Source organism: Megalops cyprinoides, chromosome 21 (genome assembly GCF_013368585.1).
Source record: "Megalops cyprinoides isolate fMegCyp1 chromosome 21, fMegCyp1.pri, whole genome shotgun sequence".
In the NCBI taxonomy this organism is placed as follows: domain Eukaryota; kingdom Metazoa; phylum Chordata; class Actinopteri; order Elopiformes; family Megalopidae; genus Megalops; species Megalops cyprinoides.
This window is the reverse complement of record NC_050603.1, coordinates 21,000,728-21,020,149: the sequence shown is the minus strand read 5'-3', so window position 1 is coordinate 21,020,149 and position 19,422 is coordinate 21,000,728. Positions and strand designations below refer to the sequence as shown.

Below are 19,422 nucleotides of genomic sequence, written 5' to 3'. Positions count from 1 at the left end.
CAGTTTCATTAGTTATTTTTTCCTAAATTTACCCCTAACTACAACAATCTGTAGCAGCAGTGTTGATTTTACCTTGATGAACTGCCAAATCATATTATAGTATATCAAGTGGCATGAGAAGTTAGCTATTGTTATGAACCCAGATAGGCTCTTTATGAAATATAGAATGCCACTTGATATGTTACATTATGAATGATTTTCTAGATGGTTGTTATTACAGTACTATTTACAGGTGTGCTTAAATAGCAAAATGCAGTCTTAAAGGAACCTGACATTCAAGAGGGTGAAAAAAACAAGGTTTCTTATTAAGACTGAGCAAAAGAAAGGCATAAAAAAGGCATTGGACATTGTGGCATAACCTTTCAAATGCAAGAACATTGAGTATGCCTGATTAAAATGGAAGACATACTTAATAACCATCATCACCACTCAAACACTATACCCACCCATGTCAACATCAATGTTGAAATCACTTGCATGCAGGCACAGTACATAGCGTCTCCATGTACATACTGTAACATCTGATTTTTTTGCTAAGGACAATATGTTTTATTGACAATATGCTATTATTGTTCTCAATGAGGCTTCCCTGACACAATGAGTTATGTGCCAGATTACAATGACCCAAAAGCAAAGGTTACTCTCAGTGGGTTTTGTCTGCTTTAGATTGTTCCAATTAGCTCAGCTGTACTTTCACAAACCTGTTTCTAAGATCTATAGGGAATAAATCTTTCCCTTTTTTGGAGACACAGGAGGCATCTGTGGTCTTCTTGGGAATAACTGATTTCTAACATTGATTTAATGTTGGGAAATGCCAGATATTTCCTACTTGTGCAGGCTGTGTGTGACTAAACCCCAGTAAGACCACTGGGGAAAACCTTGTCTGTATGACTAGTCTGGCATACACTGGTGACCCTGTAAGGGAAAGAAAAACAAAACACTATTACCAGTAGTTGGAGGAATGAACAATGGTATCGCACACATGGTAACAATTTTTTAACATGCTTCTGTTGTAGATACATTTTGTGCAGTACCCTTTGAAGTAAATGGATTTTGTTGAAAGTGATCAATAAATCACTATCTCCTGGGTAACAATAGATACTCATTTGCTACATTTCAAAATGATGTCAGCTGGCAGGCCCTGCAGCGGTTCAGATGGCAGAGGCCTTTCTTTTCCTACAATGCCCTGTTACAGTAAATCGCTTTAGCAGGAAGGGGGCAAGCTCCACCGCCTGGCAGAGATACCCCAGAGAGAGCAGACTGAAGGAGGGTAGATTACGGCCGCGCTCCACGGAGACACCGTCCTTCCATCTGGAGAGAAGCTGGACGGCTTTCTCAAAGCTTCAGTCATTGATTGAGCAGCTCTGAACAGCTTTTCGTGTCTTTGTGCAGCCCCTACAGTTACAGTTTAAATGATTTTAGCCAGGCCAGTGTTCATTTGTATGTCAGGGTGGCTATGTTAAACAAACAGCGTGTCAGCGAATGTACAGACTTGTTCCTTATAAAGATATTTTCAGAGGTACCGAGGAGGCAGTGTCACTGCCCACTGGCAATCAGATTTCCCTAACAACAGCCTTTGCACATTAGCAATCCTGACTGACAAGAATGAGGATACAAATTTGCATGTTTTCTGGTTTTACTCTGATGTGGTAATGAGATGTGGCAAGCTGTAAAACTCACCTTAACTAATTAGTTTCACTCAATGGGTTTATTATGGATACTTCAGAGCAGCCAATGAAATCACTATTTGTGACTCAGAATTCCCACCCAGGATCACTTCTGATTGGATGCCGGAAGATTACTATGTCTTTTTCGTATCCCCACAGAACCGCTTTGCTTCTATGCCTAATTTAATGTGCCATGTTCGCTGCACAACGGCTTTTTTTCTCTATATGTGTCAAACATACCTCCTAGAGGAGCCAAGAAGAGAAGCAGAGCCAAGAGAGAAGCTCAGTCCCAGAGTCATCGCTAAGGTCCTACAACAGAAAAGCAACACAATTCAATGTGAACCACAATGGCCAGTACACAATCACTGCCAGCAAAGGTAACATCGTTTCTGTCAGATAGGACACTATCTTTTGGCACTTGTTATATTTAAACAAGTAATATGTTTAGCAATATCTCATAAGAATCATATGAGAACATGAGAAAAAAATGGCTATTTATGGTTCTTTTTACTTTTTAAGAAATTAATCTAACACCAGTATTGCCCCTCTACCCCTTTTTACGCCTCAAACATCAACATTTTTATCAAAGTTTAGAAAATTTACTTTTAATAGAGAGAAAGATAAATATATTATTAAGCTACTTTGGTTTTAAAGTTTAAGAACTGGTTTATGTCAATGTATATTAGGCGTGATTAAAATGGTTACTTGATTTATTTACCTTGTTGGAATGGAAGCCTTTTTTAACAGCTAGTGGCATCCTCTTTCGGGTGATGTAACCGTCATTTAGATTCTCTTTAATGCACAGAGCGTGGACAGGCTTGTTAACAGACTGGGAAAGTCTCACATGACCAAAAGGGAAAGAAAGGAAAGAACAAAAACGACAAACAACAAAAAACAACTCAACTGTACTATTGGGAAAAATCCATTATTAACATGAAATACTACTTACAGTCATTACAATTATTTTGATACTATTTTATGTGCATAATTCATCTTTTTGTACATACACACACAGTGAACGCAACTTCTGTGTCTTCTAGTGAATTGCTGTGATTTCCAAATTAATGGCAAGTAATGAAATGTTACAAAATAAAACGTCCTTCTGTGATACAGCTGAAAAGAAGCTATAATAATGCTGAAAAACTGAAGCTAGAATAGAACTCTTGATGAGTTGCCGTCTATATATGCAAATATGAATATTGAAGTTGAAGCAAAGTTCTACCCACTGAATACCACTGAAAGCAAATCTGTATTGTTTTCAAATGAACAATTGCCCATTAGCTAAAGCATAATGCACATAATTAATTAGAAAATAACATTAAAAAAATACTACTACTCAGGTCTGATTAAGCCAGGTCAATTATACATACCTATATAGCACATTGTCAGAACTGCATGCCAGGAGTGGTCAATGATACAATTTGAACACTACATGCTGTTAATAAACTGACATAGTGGAACAGGGAAGGCCCAGAATCTTGTTTGGGCAAGGTCCCAGTGCTTGGTTAAGCACTGATGATGGTTAGATTGTGTATTTGGAAAAAAAATCCTCTATTCCTCTTTAATTTGTATTTAATTCAGTTTTAAACTATCATTGCTTTTTGTGTTAAATAAGGTTAGTACAATTTGTTAATGAAATTCATTGCTTTATAGGAGAACTTTTAAGCGCTTTTTAAACTACACAATGTTATTTTTCATCAAAATTGAACAAGCACAGTGATGAGAGTTGTGATTCAGTGAAATGTATGCTTTTGGGGTTTAACTGCACCAAATAACTTTTTTGTACAACTTTTTGGGGTATTTTTAGTTTAGATTATTGCAGTTTTATAATATGCACAGCATACAATTATTGCCTCAAACACAAAGATTTCTTTCAAAAAGTTTATTTAGCATCACCCAAGAGGAAAATATTAAAGGGCTTACATAAGCTGATGATATCAATATTAATAATATACTACTTCTATTATCAGGTAGGAATCCTTGCTTGTTTTTTATTTTCTTTCTTGTTTCAAGGCCATGTGCTAAATGCCCAGAAACCAAATACAATTTTTGGAGCTTTTTAGCACTAGCAACCTTGTCTAGGGATAACACTTAAGGAGCTGAGCATGAAACGCCTATCACATTCTACAGTCTCCTCAACAGTTTTAGAACCACAGTGTACTTTCTTAAAAGGAAATTGCGATCAAACAAAATTGGGCGTTTAGAGCAAGCGAAGATTATTTCAAAGGAAAAAAATCTGTATTCTGCAATGTTTACATGGCATGCTTCTATAAGCCCTTTAATGCTAAAGAACTTTTAGTTACAAAAAAGGAAGGAATACAACATTATCTGTATCACGATTTTCTGTCTTCTGTTTCATTATGGTTGATTTACAAGGGACACAGGTATACCAATCACCCTTCAGAAATAGTACATACTTTACCCCCACCCCTTTACCCAGCAATAGAAATGAAATACTATACTAATTAGCTAACATTTAAAAGAAACAAAAGCCCTCCATCTAATATATCTGGCTTAGCAGTTTCAAATACTAGTTTATAAGGAAAAGGTAATTTACCTAGATTACAGACTTTAGGTTCTCCTGTAGATGGTGTCATTACATGTTACTGGTTTCTTCCACAGTTTTCACTGCTATGCTTAAACCAACATCACAACTGTATCAAGGTTTTTGTCCGACTTGCTTTTTTGTCATCTAAAAAGGAGGGATTGTCCATAGAAAATCCATAATCTTGGGACATAGGACACGGTGGCGTTTGTATAAACAGTTCAGTATCTGGAGTATGGCTGTTCCCTGTACACTCCTTTGGTTGTTCTTGCCGGCGGTGCTTTGTGTCGCTTGTTAGTCCACTCTTCCTGGCCTGAAAAGATAAAAAACAAACATACAAATAAGAGATATGGGTGGGGATGGCATTTCTTTTCAACTACGGCCTGCTGCCATTTGAACATGACCTAAACTTGACTCAAATAAATTTTAAAGGTTTTGTCACTGTCGTCTGTGGAGTGTACGTTAAGCATCGCATCATTCATTGTGTGGGGGTTTCTGGAGCTGGGAACATCCTTGTGTGGCATCTGATGCTTTGATTCTCCCTCCGCAAAGCAATTACCACAAGTTGAAGTTCAAACGGAAAGTTAACCAAGCCGCTGATCCTTCACCTGGAAGGGAGGCATTTATATAATTGAAATGGAACATCAAACGGCACTTGAAAAGAGACTGCTTGGTGTCTCCCGGCAAAAGGTCACAATCACCATTAGCCAAAATCAGCGTTCATTCAACCTCATCAATGTCAATGTGCAAGAGCCCGCATTGATCGCTTCTTTTGTCTGATCTCCTGCCAGTACAGACCCGTCCCCAGAGCTGGATCTTGTAAGTAGGTTTTTGAGGGGAAGAACATCTGTTTTTTTTCCCCTCTTTCTTTGTTTCTTTCTTTCTTTCTAAATGCTCTTTCTGCTGGTAGTCTATTACAAATCCCTTTTTTTGTTTAATTAAACCTGTCAACCTTTCACTATCTGTCACTTTAAAGAAAGGCTTGACCAAGGTAACCTTGCATTCGCGTTAGGAGAAGTGCATCAACATTCATTAGACCTTGTGTTTCGTTTGAAGTGTCAAGCAGTTTTTCTCGAACTTCCACAGGGCACCTCCACTCATACATTGGTGCAGTGGGTGCATTCACACTATTTCTTTACACTCAAATGCGACTATCCAGTACTAATAATACATAAAAATGCAGTTTGTATACACTAATAAGATGCATCACACCATTATTCAACTGCAAATGTTCAAAACTTCTCTCAGTTTTTGGGGAGTTAGTAGTACATGGACGTACAGTAGACAAACACAGACAGACATTTAAAATGATTTTCAATTTCGGAAGTGGAAGTTAAGTGTTCCCCTGTAGGAATTAGAACATGTCTGTTAGAGTCTGTATGATAATAAATAGAATATCTAAACCTTTGACATTGACCATTTCATTTTTTGACCTCTGCTTATAATTAGGGGGCAGACTTACTTAAAGTGAGCATTTTATAATTTGGCACTGATATACCCTGAATATAATCAACTCAAGAGGCTAGAGCCTCTGGCTGTTGTTAATTGGCTGTCATTGAATGTTTAATACCACACATGCAAGCAGCCTCTTGACTCTGAGAAAATGTCATCATCCTTTTAAAGCCATTTTGAAAATGCACTGTATAACTTAAGACACTATCAGTCCTTACTGACATTTTTCACTCATAGCTGAGGAGAAATGTATTCAGGTTGACATTGACAATCATAGGATTTTGTAATAGAATCAGTATAACACTGAAAAGCAACTTGAACTTTCAGAGTAACAGGTTCAACAGGAAAATGCATTCAGTTACCATATTGCAGATCAATCAGACATAGCAGGATTTCAGCTCTTCTAGACAAACTGGACTGTTTTTAAGAAATCAATTTTGACTAGACAGGAAAGACTGGGAATTTATCAATATCTCATCTGAGACACTTTAACCAAGTGCATCTTCCCCTGCATGTTACAAGCACTACTGGAGGTGTTTGTGAAGTAATAAGCACTTTTAAATGGTCTTTGTATTCCAATAAATTCAGTTATTTGGAAGAAAATGAAGGCATAGGCCACTATTTATGTAAACTACATTAAAATACACAATTGCAAGGGATTATTTTCAGGTTATCAGTATTGAGACCATGGAGTGTAGCTCAGGATTACTGACAGTATTGAATGTTTCACAATATACATTTAATACATCATATTATATTATATTATATTATATATATATACAAGCCCTGCTCTTCACCACTTATATTTTATTTTTCTAATATAAGTAAAGAGCAGGGGCAGGGCTTGTAAACCAAAGAATACTAGATTGATTCTATTATAGGCTATTACTATACTATAGTAAAAATTAGTTACATCATTCTGGATATTTCATTTATTTTTAAATTTTATTTAATCATGTATATTCAAATAAGAGCCAGTTTTCTTATACAATGACAACTGGAGAGTTTCGGGATAGTGTAGCTGCCAAGTAAACTAGATAGTTTGCTAAGCCAAACAACAAATCAAATGAGTTATTTTACACTCTACAATAGAAATGTACTTCGCATAAACCAGGTCACTGAACTCACCGTATGGCTCATAGGAGTCCTCACTTATGCCGTGTCCATATTCATAATAATCCTCTGAGCTGTGGAGAGGGGAAAAAAAGAACTCTTAGAACTCTCCTTTGTGTTAAATGGCCAAAGAAGTGAAATATTTTAATATTACACTTAGTAAATTACAGCAAAAGGAGATGAGAGTTAATGCCAAATAGAAAAAGACAATTTTGGGATGTGTCTCGGATGTTATGCTACATTACTGCGCTGATTTCCTGAAGGTAATGTGGGCTAACGATTACGCCAGACTGTTGTGCAGTAAAATGAAAGTGATCCACACTGGGAGAAGAGTCATTTCTCTTTCAGCAGCAATTTATATTTCACATTATTGAGTCACAGACGCGCTGGGAGACCGAGCAACTCAGGTGTACAGCAGCAATAAGAAGTTTCTCTGTTGTCTGATATGGTAAAACAAATACCTGATTATCTTTATGATATACCACGATGTCATTACTTTTCTTCTGGGTGAGAAATGTTGGAAATGTCTTCTTGAAAAATATATTACATATATATAATCTTTTTTCATTACTCTGATTGCATCATAATCTGGCTCTGCCACCCTAACCCCATGACCCCAGTTTCATTGAACTGGCACAGCTGAAGACAGAGGAGCTCATGCTCTGCATCTGCTGGTGGCACCCCAACGTCCAATCATTGTTACATCACCGCTAGATCACGAAGCACGACCCGAGGCAAGGTTTTGGGGTGCGTTCCATTAGTTATACGCCTGCAATAATAAAGGGAGCATCTCCATACACACATGATGGCTCCTTCCTGTTTGATACATTCCCAGGACTGCAGAATACTATATCGTAACCCCTGAGATATGAGGGATGACAGTGTTTATCAAAAACAATAATAAAAAAAAGGGGGGGGGGGGGTGTCCTACGTTTTGGTTGTGGGTCCCTTCGTGGCCTGCTGACAAAACAATCCAGTCCTGGCATCATTCAGCATTACCGCTATCATTCAGCCCAGAGTGGCAATTTATCGTAAAGCTGTCATCATGCCCGCGCGACCTATTGCAGCTGAGCCCATTCCTTTAGCTGTCAATCTTTTCTCCGATGGGAATGTTTCTCTCTCTCTCTCTCACTCTCTCCCCTTCCCTCTATCTGCTATCACTCTGTATAGAAGTCCGACCAGAAAAAAAAAGATAGCAGTGGGCAAAAGCACAGGAGCTTGTTAAATTAGTTCCCAGGGCTGCCTTGGCTGCGTTCATTACGTCTTCATTGGAGATTGGAAACCACTGCATGAGCCAACAGCAGTAAGACAATAAAGATGAAGAATTGGTTTAGATTAAATAACTTGAAGCTAAAAAACTTTTTTGCAAGAGATAGTAAAAATGTTCTTTTTCAGGAAAGTGTTATTTTAATTACATTTGTAATTGTTACAAGTACCACTGATTGTGGCTAAACTCAAAAAACAGGGTTAATACAGTCTTTTCCTGGAAAGCTGTGTTTATTGATATTCTTACGCCTGCTTCACATTACAGGGTTATCCCTGATTTGGCTCCTAATTGTTCTTCTAAGTTTTCTGTGACTTCTGTGACAAGAAAAAAGGGATAAAAAACTAGGGAAAATGTCACTTTTTCAGGAAAGCAAAAATAATGCTTTGCTGACCCGGCTGTTTTGTATCATTATTGTAAATCCAGCTGAAAACGACACGATAAGCAGCCGAACAAATGAGATTTAACAGCCGTGCTCCTCTGCTCAGAATGGCGCTCTTGATTTGTATGTGGATACTGGCGCTCCCCGCACAGGGATGCTGTCATTGTTATTCTGTGAGTGAAGTTCCAATCAGCCTCGCAGAAGAGGCACTTTCGAGAGTCTGCTGTTGGCCTCCAGTCAGAAACTTGCCTGTGACACTCAACTCATTGTGACTGGTGAGGAAAATCTGACAACCTGCATGAGCTGATGTACCTATGCTATGCTAGCTATGTCGTGCTCCGTATGCCACAACAACACTGACAGGGTAAATGGAACTAGGCCAGAACAGTTTTGCGCCGCTGGTGTCCATAAAAGAGAAGCACAAGTTAAAGACTGTATTATGTATGTATTGTAGAAATCTGACCTGTCCTGCCATTACCATCCCAAATTCGATCACCCAAATATTAAATGACTTCTGACACAGAGTGATGAAGTTCTTTCATATCTTTAGTCATTATGGGTGAGGTAATATGATGCAGGTTAACACTGCTTTAATGGATCACAGTTAAATATAATGTTAATAGTGCAATTTAAGGTAATGCTGCTTTTATAGACCATTGCTTGGCTCTACATTCACTTGGCATGATGTTTTTGCTCTTAAGGATTATTTTTAGGCGCTAATTACTTTTACTGTTATGCTTTATTGTAGCACTGACTTTCATCTTTATGCCAATTTACTGAAATTTTGGCTGTTCAGTGCCTATTATTGTTGTTATTGCTCCTGTGATATTTATTTAATGCATCATGCTATATTAACCTTGTAAGTCGCTCTGGATTAGAGTGTCTGCCAAATGAATGAAGAAATAAATAAACAAGTGAAACAATTACTCAGTGTTTTGCCACTGGTTTAAACACGAAAAAATAATCTGAGCCTAAAAAGTACAAAGAAGTGTTCCAGTCTCAAAGCCTTCCCAGTGGAAATTTAGACACTGAGGGCCGCAGAGGGATCTCAGGACTGCATCACATCATGTGGGGACAGAGAGAAGGATTTCGAATGCTGTTAGGAACTTCTAATTTCTGCTGTGACACTTTGTCGATATCCCTGCCCTGCTCCTCACAACCCCCCCCCCCCCACCCCCCAATCCTCTCTGCTCGATTACCCTGGTCAGTAACACCTTAGGAACAACCCGTGGGGGCAGGGTTCCAGGTGAAATGAACCATGGGAAAATGCTCTTTACTCAAATACAGCCACACACCCCCCAATTACTATAGTTAAATGAAACATTAGGGTGGCTGGTCAACCAAGCACAGCAAAGCACAAAACAGTACAAATGAACCCCTTACTCATAGGGATGAGGCCTCGGAGGAAAAGACCTACAATTTGTCACTTGATTTATATGTATTCATAATCACAAACGTTCTGCCATTACCTTTCCTTAACAGCTAATGATGGTGCTAGGAGATGCAGAGACCAGTGTGCTATGTACTGGGTAATTATTGTCTGTTACTTACTTTTTGAACCCCTGAGTGCCTCAGAAAAGACAGATTTGAGACTGTTTGCAGCCGGTGATATTACAATATTGAATTAAGCATGAATTAACTTTTCATAATGAGTTCGAATAAATAAAAAAAGAAAGAATCTGACAACTAGAGCTGATGCGTGTACAAGATAAACGCATTACTGATCTATCACTCACAATGGCCGCGGCGTATGCCGTTATAACAAGATTTGCGCACGTGCGCTAGCATAAAATGAGATAGCCAGTGCATTTTAAATCCCGCCAGAAACACAAACCTGCCATACTGGCAGCGGCACACTGGCTTTCTAAATAGGTCAGCCTTTGATTTGACATTCATTACCAAGTCATTGCTCTGTTCTCTCTCTCTCTCTCTCTCTCCCTTGGCACTCAGCTGGCGAAGACAAAGCGAACAATAATCTTTTTAACAATTGGTCCAGACCTTGAAAAATAAACGTCGCACCTATTTGAATAACCTTGTCTCGCAATAAGGAATCTGATTCCAAACCCACTTTCCTAAGCATGTTAACTCTCGGAAGCATCTGTCACGGCCATGAATGGCTGCTCTTAAGTACCTTCGTTGTCATCCTGGTACTATTAAACAGATGGCAGTGCTAAATCTGAATGATGTACTACATGTCCCAGGTGGACTTTGTTTTCTTATACCCTCATTACTCTTCAGCTCCTCTGTGATAAATCTCAGCAAGCAGGGAGAACATTAAGAAAGGTTGCAGAGACATCGGCATCCCAGCTTTGTTCCATTAGTGAGGACATCCTCTCAAAATCTTAAGGCTCTGAAACATTTTCAGATTTGTGGTCTGTTGCTCTCGCTCTCGCTCGCTCGCTCTCTCTCTCTCGCTCTCGCTCTCTCTCTCTCTCTCTCTCTCTCTCTCTCTCTCTCTCTGCATTTTTTGACCACGGTTTAATATTTTAACGACACTCCCTCACTGTGCATTTCTATGTTTTGCTATGAGTTGAATATGGCAGGATCACCACAGAACCCAGCTGTGATGTCACAAAGGGAGGGGAGGGGGGAAAATGGATTTGCCAGCATTAACAACAGTGAAATGTGTTGCTTTTTCCAATCACTGTGTCTTATTTCCTAAAAAGGAGACAATGAGTTTTCCTGCCATAGAAATTAGTGTGTTAAAAAGGGATACTCATCCATTATCTTGAATTCACTGAATTCGTACTGAAATTCATTCAGAACTTTTCACCAGTTTGTCAAGGTGCACTGACAGCCAAGAGTCTCACCTCAATGCTGCTGCAGTTCTGTGAAGACAGTTTGATTTATCGATTGCATTTCAAATGAAAGGGTCGTAGGATTGGTTTTTCCATTGTTATGAGCCACTCTCTGGCTCTTGGATGACTCTGAGGAACAAACACCAATACAGCTGAGAGGCCACCAGTGTCATGTCTTCCCACTGCATCTAAACACAAGCAACTGAAGTGCCTTTTTCATTACAAAAGAATGAGGACTAATCAGATGAGGGCATTTTTGGCAGTGCGCATTTTGCCATGAAGAGCTGGTAAATAAATGCTGGCACCAATAACAAAGGAAGAACTCATTCTGTGGAAGATTCAAGTCCCATCATGCAACAGTCCACTACCAGGCCTCAGGGAGTGCCCTGTTCCATCCGTCCCGAGAGAAGCCACAAAGGAGACATGTGCGAGCACTATGCTAATTACTTTTGCTTTCACAGCTACACCAGTCATCTGTCTAAGGGGCGAACAGTTCAATACTCAATTAATGGATGTGAAAGGGGTAAAAGCTCAAAGATCATGCTGAGGTGAGGGCACAGATTGGCAAGATACTAATGGCATGTACTAGCAGTGTGGCGGCTCTGGTGTGGCAAGCATCGGTCCAGTGGAGAGCACTGCCAAACTGCCTACAGTGTGTGAATGATCTAGAATGGTCTCACAGTTACCTTTTGAACTGCCTCTGATCGAGGTAGCAAACACTTTCCTCACAAAACACTCACATTCAGCCCCAGATTCAACCTAAATGCAGAATGCTTTGTCCTGAAGGTTAAATAATAGATTTCAGCAGGTGTACTTTTTTTCCCCATCTCTTACCAAACTAACAAATCTGTGAAAGCACAGCCGTAAGAAAAAAGTAATGTGTTACTCAGGATGAAGGACAAAGCATTTTCCAGACAAAGAATGTGGTGGTAAGATGGAGATTTGTCATGTCTCAACCCAAGAGGAGGACCTGCTATCAATATTAAACACAAGATAGCGTATTAAACTAAAGATATTATACTAAAATGACTAAATCATTAATTTAGAATGTGGTTGCACTGCATGCCTTTACCGACTGATCCACTTGGGAACCCCATGTTCGTCCATTCCTTCACTTATAATAGTACTTACCTGTAACTATCATGAGCTTAACTGACACTCATACAGTTGCTTACTTTTCAGTGGTTTTTTCACTGGGTGCACTTTAATTATAGCCAAGGTATTAAAAGGAATATTTAAATCTCACTGAGAATGATATTCCTTGTATCAATGTATATTATTCCCTCCTTTGGCCCCCTGATGCTGAAAACATAACGAAATGTGAGACATAAGTATTTCCTAGGCTCCTACTGCTGTCATTGGGGTTTGCACTATTGAGGCAAGTTCTGATAGTTGATCTTCCATATGTGCAGGCAGTCCCAGTGACAGTGGCACACAGAGAACTGGCACAGGAAGGGACCGGGTGAGGAGGGGTCTCAGAGGTGTCAGAATGAAATAATACTTGGATCATAACAGACTGCGGGCACCAAGCCCACAGGCGACCTTTCACATGTCCAGCAAGAGAAAGATTCACGTGTCATATTCTCCGCACATCTTCCGGGACTCATCCAATCTCCTGACAGACAGTAAAAATTAGAACTCTCCACCTCTCCAGCATACTGTTTCAGTGCCTGACCTTAGCAAATCCTTAGTCCACCAGTTATGTCCTGGTTCTCTTAGGATACTTCCACATTTATGGAAATAGTGACTTTCAATCTGCCCTCTGTTATAGTAGAATTTTTCCAAATGCAGTATATTATTTTTGTATGTTGCACAAAGCATACACTATGAGCTCCATCTCACAGACTGACCAGCTTCCATTTTTGCACTACCGATCGACGATTATATATCGAGAAATTGGATGCTCCTCACAGCCAAATTTCTGTTCCCTTAATGTTTGCTTTCTAAGTCACATAAAAGGTACACAACTGATAGCTTTGTTCCCTGTGGTCATAACCACCAAGTCTTTCCTGTCCCCAGCTCTACATTATTATTGAGTAAAGGACCACAGTGAATCATCTAAGACTGGATACTCTTCATTTCCATGTTCATTGTAATTTGACTCTGAAACCACTATTGCATCAACAAACCCTTAAGCACAGCATCCACCTGTGCTGTCACTCCTGTAATAGGCATCCATTGTTGGCATGCAATGTTCTGGTAAGGTTTATGCATTACATATCGTGTTCCACAGGGCTCTGTCCTTGGACCTATGAATTCTCAGTTAATATTGAGTGTTGTTTAAAAAATATTGAGTATAACTTTGGTATAATTTTACACAGTTTACTCTTTTTGTCACTCTAATCTACATCACCCCATAAACATGAAAAGAGTATCCAGTACGATTCTCAGAGGTATATACATCAACTCTCAGAACTTAATATTGAAATGATCCATACTGTCATCTCCATTTACAGTTGCAATATCTACAGCATTACATATCTGAAAATGATCACTTTTGCAGAACATGTTCAATAGAGTACAGCATAGTCCATCATTTGATTCTGCAAAACCTTTTTTTTACTTTAACAGTAGACTGCCAAAAATCCTTTCAGGATTCAGTCCAATAATAATCTGATGTATTATTGATTACACAAGACATTATTGAAAATAGAAGTATTGTAAATCATATCATAAAAAGATCTTACAGCTTATAATATATTAACAACCACTCATGAATTGAGGAAAATGTTAATATGATTACAGCGACATCATATATACATTCACTGGGTTGCTATAGGGATTAGTGTTCATATCACATTGCTGTAAATGCTACCGATGTCTAATTCTTCTTTTGTTTCATGATTGTAATGAACAAGTGTCCTCCTGAGCCTAATGATGAGAAACATGATATGATAAAAACATAAAAAAGGAGAAGCAGAACAAGGAAAACAACAGTGGAAAAAAAAGAAAAAAAGCCCTCCTTGCTTGCGGGTCACAGGTGTGACATCATGGTGGAGACATGGCAAATTACTGCGCTTGCTGTCCCTTAGCTACTGGACTGCTACTGGATGTCACGCATTCTGAGCTCAAAAAGGGTGGCTTCCGTTTCCTTGGGCTGCGTTAGGCATTGTTAGGACGTGGACAATCCCTCTATCCAACCACGCTTGCCCCTGAGTCATAAAGGGATGCTATTTTGACCTGCTGTAGAATTTTTGCTCGGGCCAAAAAGCCTTTTCACCCTGTCCATCAGCAGCTTAACTGGCTGACCTCAAAATGTTCTCTCAAAGTTAATCGTCAAAGTAGAACGCAGACATAGTTTTATGGCAGCACTGTATCTGTGGATCTTCTTTTTTGTTTTTGAACAGACATTTATTGATTTAGTGATTTCATTAAAGGTGACTTTTTTTCAGACAGAAAAAGGAGACGTGTATTGAAAAAGAGTGTGTGTGTGTGTGCGTGTGTGTGTGTGCGCGTGTGCGTATGTGTGTGTGTGTGTGCGTGTGTGTGTGTGTGTGTGTGAGTATGAGAGGGACAGACAGTGAGGGAAGATGTATCTGCATAGAATTCCATTCTGTATTGGACAATACCAGCCAATGTTTAGTCCTCATACGAGCTGCCTAGCTGACATTCATAACAAAGATATGTCTGCGGCTAACTGTCCAGCAATATTCCATTCAGCTTTTCTGACACGCCCTTGATTTGCACAGGAAAAAAGTACGGTCTTCAAGCTTTGTTCTAAAGGCTTCCCTCTGATGTATTTTTTAACACTGCACAGGGGAAGGCTTTCCTAGAGAAAGATTTTTTTTTCCAGAATGACCAGTTTCAAAGCACATCACTGAGTGCCAAGATTCCAAATTCCCTGTGCAATTTTCCCTTCCAGTTTTCTTATAAGATAATTTCAGAGAATATGTTTTCATGAGCTCTGAAACAGGCTCTACTGCCAACCTTAGAGAAGCATGAACCAATCTCTTCCGACAAATGCTAATAGCTGACTTCAAAGAATTCTCGAAGGGAAAATACCCTTATGTTGAGCATTCTTGGGCGTCCACTATTTCAAAGTGATGACTGGACTCCCTGCAATCAAAGTACACTCAAGTCTATTCATTTATTCTGTTATAGCACTTGTTACACTGACCATTCCCTTAAGCTGCCTTGGGGGTTTCTGCCAAACATAAACCTCTCTAACCCCTTAGTATGTACCCCCTTTCTCTTATTTGAAATCCATATCACAGTTTGAGCAACACAAGTAAACCAACAAGATTTTAATTACCATAGAAAAATACTGCAGCTCCTAAGTAAGAATACATATGAATAAATACATCACATCAACAGTCTCCAGAGAGGCAGCCATATTGCCCTAGCTCCATTAGCTGCCTACTCCCCGCCTGGATAACGGATCTGAAATCTTTTTGAGTCAGCTAGGCCTCTGGCTTGCGTCTTTCGCATGACAGACTCCATTTTTCTTCCGCCCTAAGCCGCGGGCATTATTCAAGACGCCGGTTTTAAAACAAATAGCGGCCCTCCCCGGGCACGTTTGCCACGGCGATGCTCACACCTCGGGCGCCTCGCTCTCTCCGAGACGTGCCCCCTCAGACTCCGCGCACCGCACGGAATGAATCTTTTCAAAATAAATAAAGAAATAAAGAAACAAACCACCACGCCAGGAGGCGGAGGCGTGGGGACACCATCGCTCACGGGGCCCTTTGCCACCGGATCCTGACATCGGCACAAAAGAAAACATCAAGCGGTGCTCGCACAAAAGCACAGAACGGGATAATACACCCTTTTGAGTTTCGTGGATGCCCCCAAATACAATTTTTTTGACATGTTAAGTGCAGTAACGATCATGCTCCTCGTCTTTTTTCCACTGAAAGAAGGCACGCAGACAGATGATAAATAAATAAATAAGCGGGCATACAAAAGCAGGATTGATTCAGCAGACGCACAAGCAAACAAGCACGCCTCCACCTACAGCGGAGCCTTTGACCTTATATGACATGAGGAGGGTGACGGCTCCCCGCGGCGGATCGATATCCCTGCATTCAGCGCTGCGAGGATCCTCGGCCGCACAATGCAACGTCCCCCCCGATGCCAAAGGCGGCGTTACACAGTGCTGTCACATTAGCGTGATCAGATATTGGCAGCTGTTATTCCTTACGTACCAGGAAACTCTGCCCCATTAAATGCAGCACATGAACCAAAGCAGCGTACGGGCGAGGGCAAATGAAAGCTGAGCGATGCGTCTGACTGCAGGAATCTCAAAGTAAGGTGAAAGCACCTGAAAATATGATGAAGCGATTCTGAAACGGATAACTGTATGCTGATGTTTCCCTGAAGAATGAGAAAGGAACAAATAAACCAAAAACAACTGGTCTCCATTTGTTTTCAATGCCTCTCACTGATTGGGTAATTAATTTTAAGCTGATATGAAGGTTATGACTGATTTATATTTAAATCACTTTCTGGCTGGCTTTCTAGTCAGGTAATTATGTTAGAGGTAGCATGAACCTTATGTATTATATATCCTGAGTGATATCCCCTGCTACCTTTTCCATTAAGCTGTGGATTGTCATGATTCATACTTCTTAGTGAAAATGTAACTACCCCTTGGCATATCAAACACCATTATTACTTGTTCTTGTATTTAACTGTCAGTCCTCCTAGACTACCTGTCTATAACACCTACACATGCTGCATTTATTACAGCTAGGAAAGAAAGAGTTGGAAATCTCTATCAATTAAAGCAAGACCACGACCAAAATAAAACCATGCCTCCCTTTCATTTTTCTCTGATGAAGGTCACCATTACTTTCAAATATATAATAAAGAAAGGATCACTCAAAATAATTGCAGGGCCCTTCAACCCAGAGAAATATTCTCTTTCATCTTAGATTGCAACTAAATGTATTAGGCCTTAAGATCGGAATATCTACAATATTGTAAAATAAAATGTAAAAAAAAAGCCTTGAAAAGAATGGCATGCTGAGATATGTCACCCACCTCATATATTCTATAAAATGAGCACGGAAGAGAATTTAAATATTAAAAGCACTACAGAGAGCTCAGATGGTATCAAGCGCAGGAGAACAAATTTATTTTCAAATTGGTGAAATCAAGGAGGGTACTTACTTTTGTCCTTGATTGTTGTAGCTGTTGTCGTAGGAGTCGTACCCTTGGTCATCGTAAGCCGTCCCATAGCCGTCATCATATTCCTAGAGCCATTGGGAACAAACAACCATGTCACCTTTATATTGTCATTATATTATCAGCAAGCACTTGTCTAGAAACAACATGGGAGGAAGACCAAAGGAGAAAAACTTTAAACTGTGAAAGATAGCTTTCCCCTGCCCAATCCCAAAAATCATACTTTTTACTAATGTATGTTATAAGAACTGTTAAACATTTTTATGTGTGTTTGAGTATCATCTATGTATACAATTTATCAGCTCACCAATAACTGATTAAATTAAATTAACATCATTTCATACAGGTTAATAACTATTGTGACCTGATCTAGAGACTTTTGCATTGTCTCAGTGATGTTTACAACAAGTTACTAATATAGTAAATTTATTATATGTGTATATATATATATATATGTACAGTCTTTTCCCTTTCCCAAATAGTCAAAAACAATTCTTGAATTATTTTTCTTTTGGATAAACTGCGTTACTTATTCTAGTGACATCTGTCTACAAAACATGATCTTTGGAGTAATTAGTGGGGCCATCATGTTCATTTCAGTTAGTCCTTCTTTATTACTGAATGGCAGGGAGCAGTCAAATGGACCAACGTCTTGTGCAATGACTGAATTTGATGAAAATGATTTGAAATTCAGCTCTGAACATCTGTTTATGTACCTCCCCCCCCCTCCACACACACACACACACACACATCCCACTCCCCCTTCCCCCCAGTAAAACTTCAAAGAGATACTGTGCTGCATCCGTCCTAATTTAGGATAAATGAGACTTATGTTTCATAAAATGCATCAACCCTCGCCACACATCTCTCACCGCGCACATTTTTATGCATTAATTCCATCTGCCGTCATTTCCACTCATGAAATGAATGGCTCTGAGATTTAGCGACTGAAAACTCTCCATATCCATGTATCATCATGGCTTTAATGTCTGATTAGACAGTACTTCTGCCAAATGACACACGCTGTTATTAAGTTAAGAAGTTTGGTCTTTCATCTCTAATCCTGCAGGGGAAAAAAACTGCAAGTGTGTGCATGAAATAGGAGTCTATCAAAACAGTGGTCTCAAAACACAAATAATACACTACACTGTTTTTGTCTTCTAAGGATGGAGCTAAGTTCTGTTTTGCATCAATTATCATATGTGGGGCTATCAATTCTTCATTTAGGGTTGCACTACAGTTCAGTCTTTTGAGTATGTCTGTAACTGCCATAATACTTATACTAAAAGGGTCAGAGGAGGTTAGGAACAGCTACCTGCTTTAGGATGGGTAAAAGGCTCTTTTAAAACAAAGTAATTTTTTTCTTTTCTTCACAACTCCATAGACTAGCTGCATCATGTCAAGTGCTTCACAAACCCATGAATATAGTATAGTCCCATGTGAACCACTGATTACCATTATTATGATTGTTATTGTTCTCATCTGAAAGTAGCACACATTAATATGAGGAAATGCTCACTGTAGAACAGGTGGAAAATGAAAATGAAGTCTGAGAATTTAGCAGGGCAATTGTTGCTCTCACTGTACCTGATAACCCAGCTATGTGGCAAGTGCACACACCAAATCCCTAACAAACCAAAACACATCACATGAAGATGTGCAACTTAGCCTCTTTTTAGAGCTTTGATCCTAGCTGCAACAAACATTTGACTAGTTTTGGTCAGATCAAACAACCCATATTAATTATGATATACTGTAGCTCTTGACTGGCCGATAGAGAAGACTAAAATACTGCAGAATTACCTGTGAATTACCTATGCACAAGACCTTTTTTTATCCATGTAGCTAATGTATTTAATGAGGAAACTTCCATAAAGAAACATACAAAATATGCATAGGTTTGCTTTTGGCACAGCACATCTGACTAATGTAAGCTCAATTTTGTCTAATGTCTATTAGACAAGCCATTTACATTTCCACTTTGTCTGTGAGCCGTCTGCTGTTTTCTTTTTTTCGACGGAACAACATTAGGATTCAACAAAGCAGCGTAGTGGCCATTAATTTGTATCGCACAT

At 39.3% G+C, this 19,422-nt stretch overlaps 1 protein-coding gene across 1 annotated transcript in view; it reads right to left on the bottom strand.

Moving 5' to 3' along the window:
* Positions 1–3,652: 3,652 nt before the first annotated feature.
* Positions 3,653–19,422, bottom strand: part of khdrbs3 (KH domain containing, RNA binding, signal transduction associated 3) — an 84,554-nt gene continuing 68,784 nt past the window's right edge. Inside the window, exons 7-9 of the mRNA XM_036515940.1 lie at positions 17,333–17,415; positions 6,793–6,851; positions 3,653–4,525 (exon numbers count right to left, since the gene is read on the bottom strand). Of these exons, the coding sequence (XP_036371833.1) occupies positions 4,434–4,525; positions 6,793–6,851; positions 17,333–17,415 (234 nt within the window). The 3' untranslated portion in view covers positions 3,653–4,433. The remainder of the gene's footprint in view (positions 4,526–6,792; positions 6,852–17,332; positions 17,416–19,422) is intronic.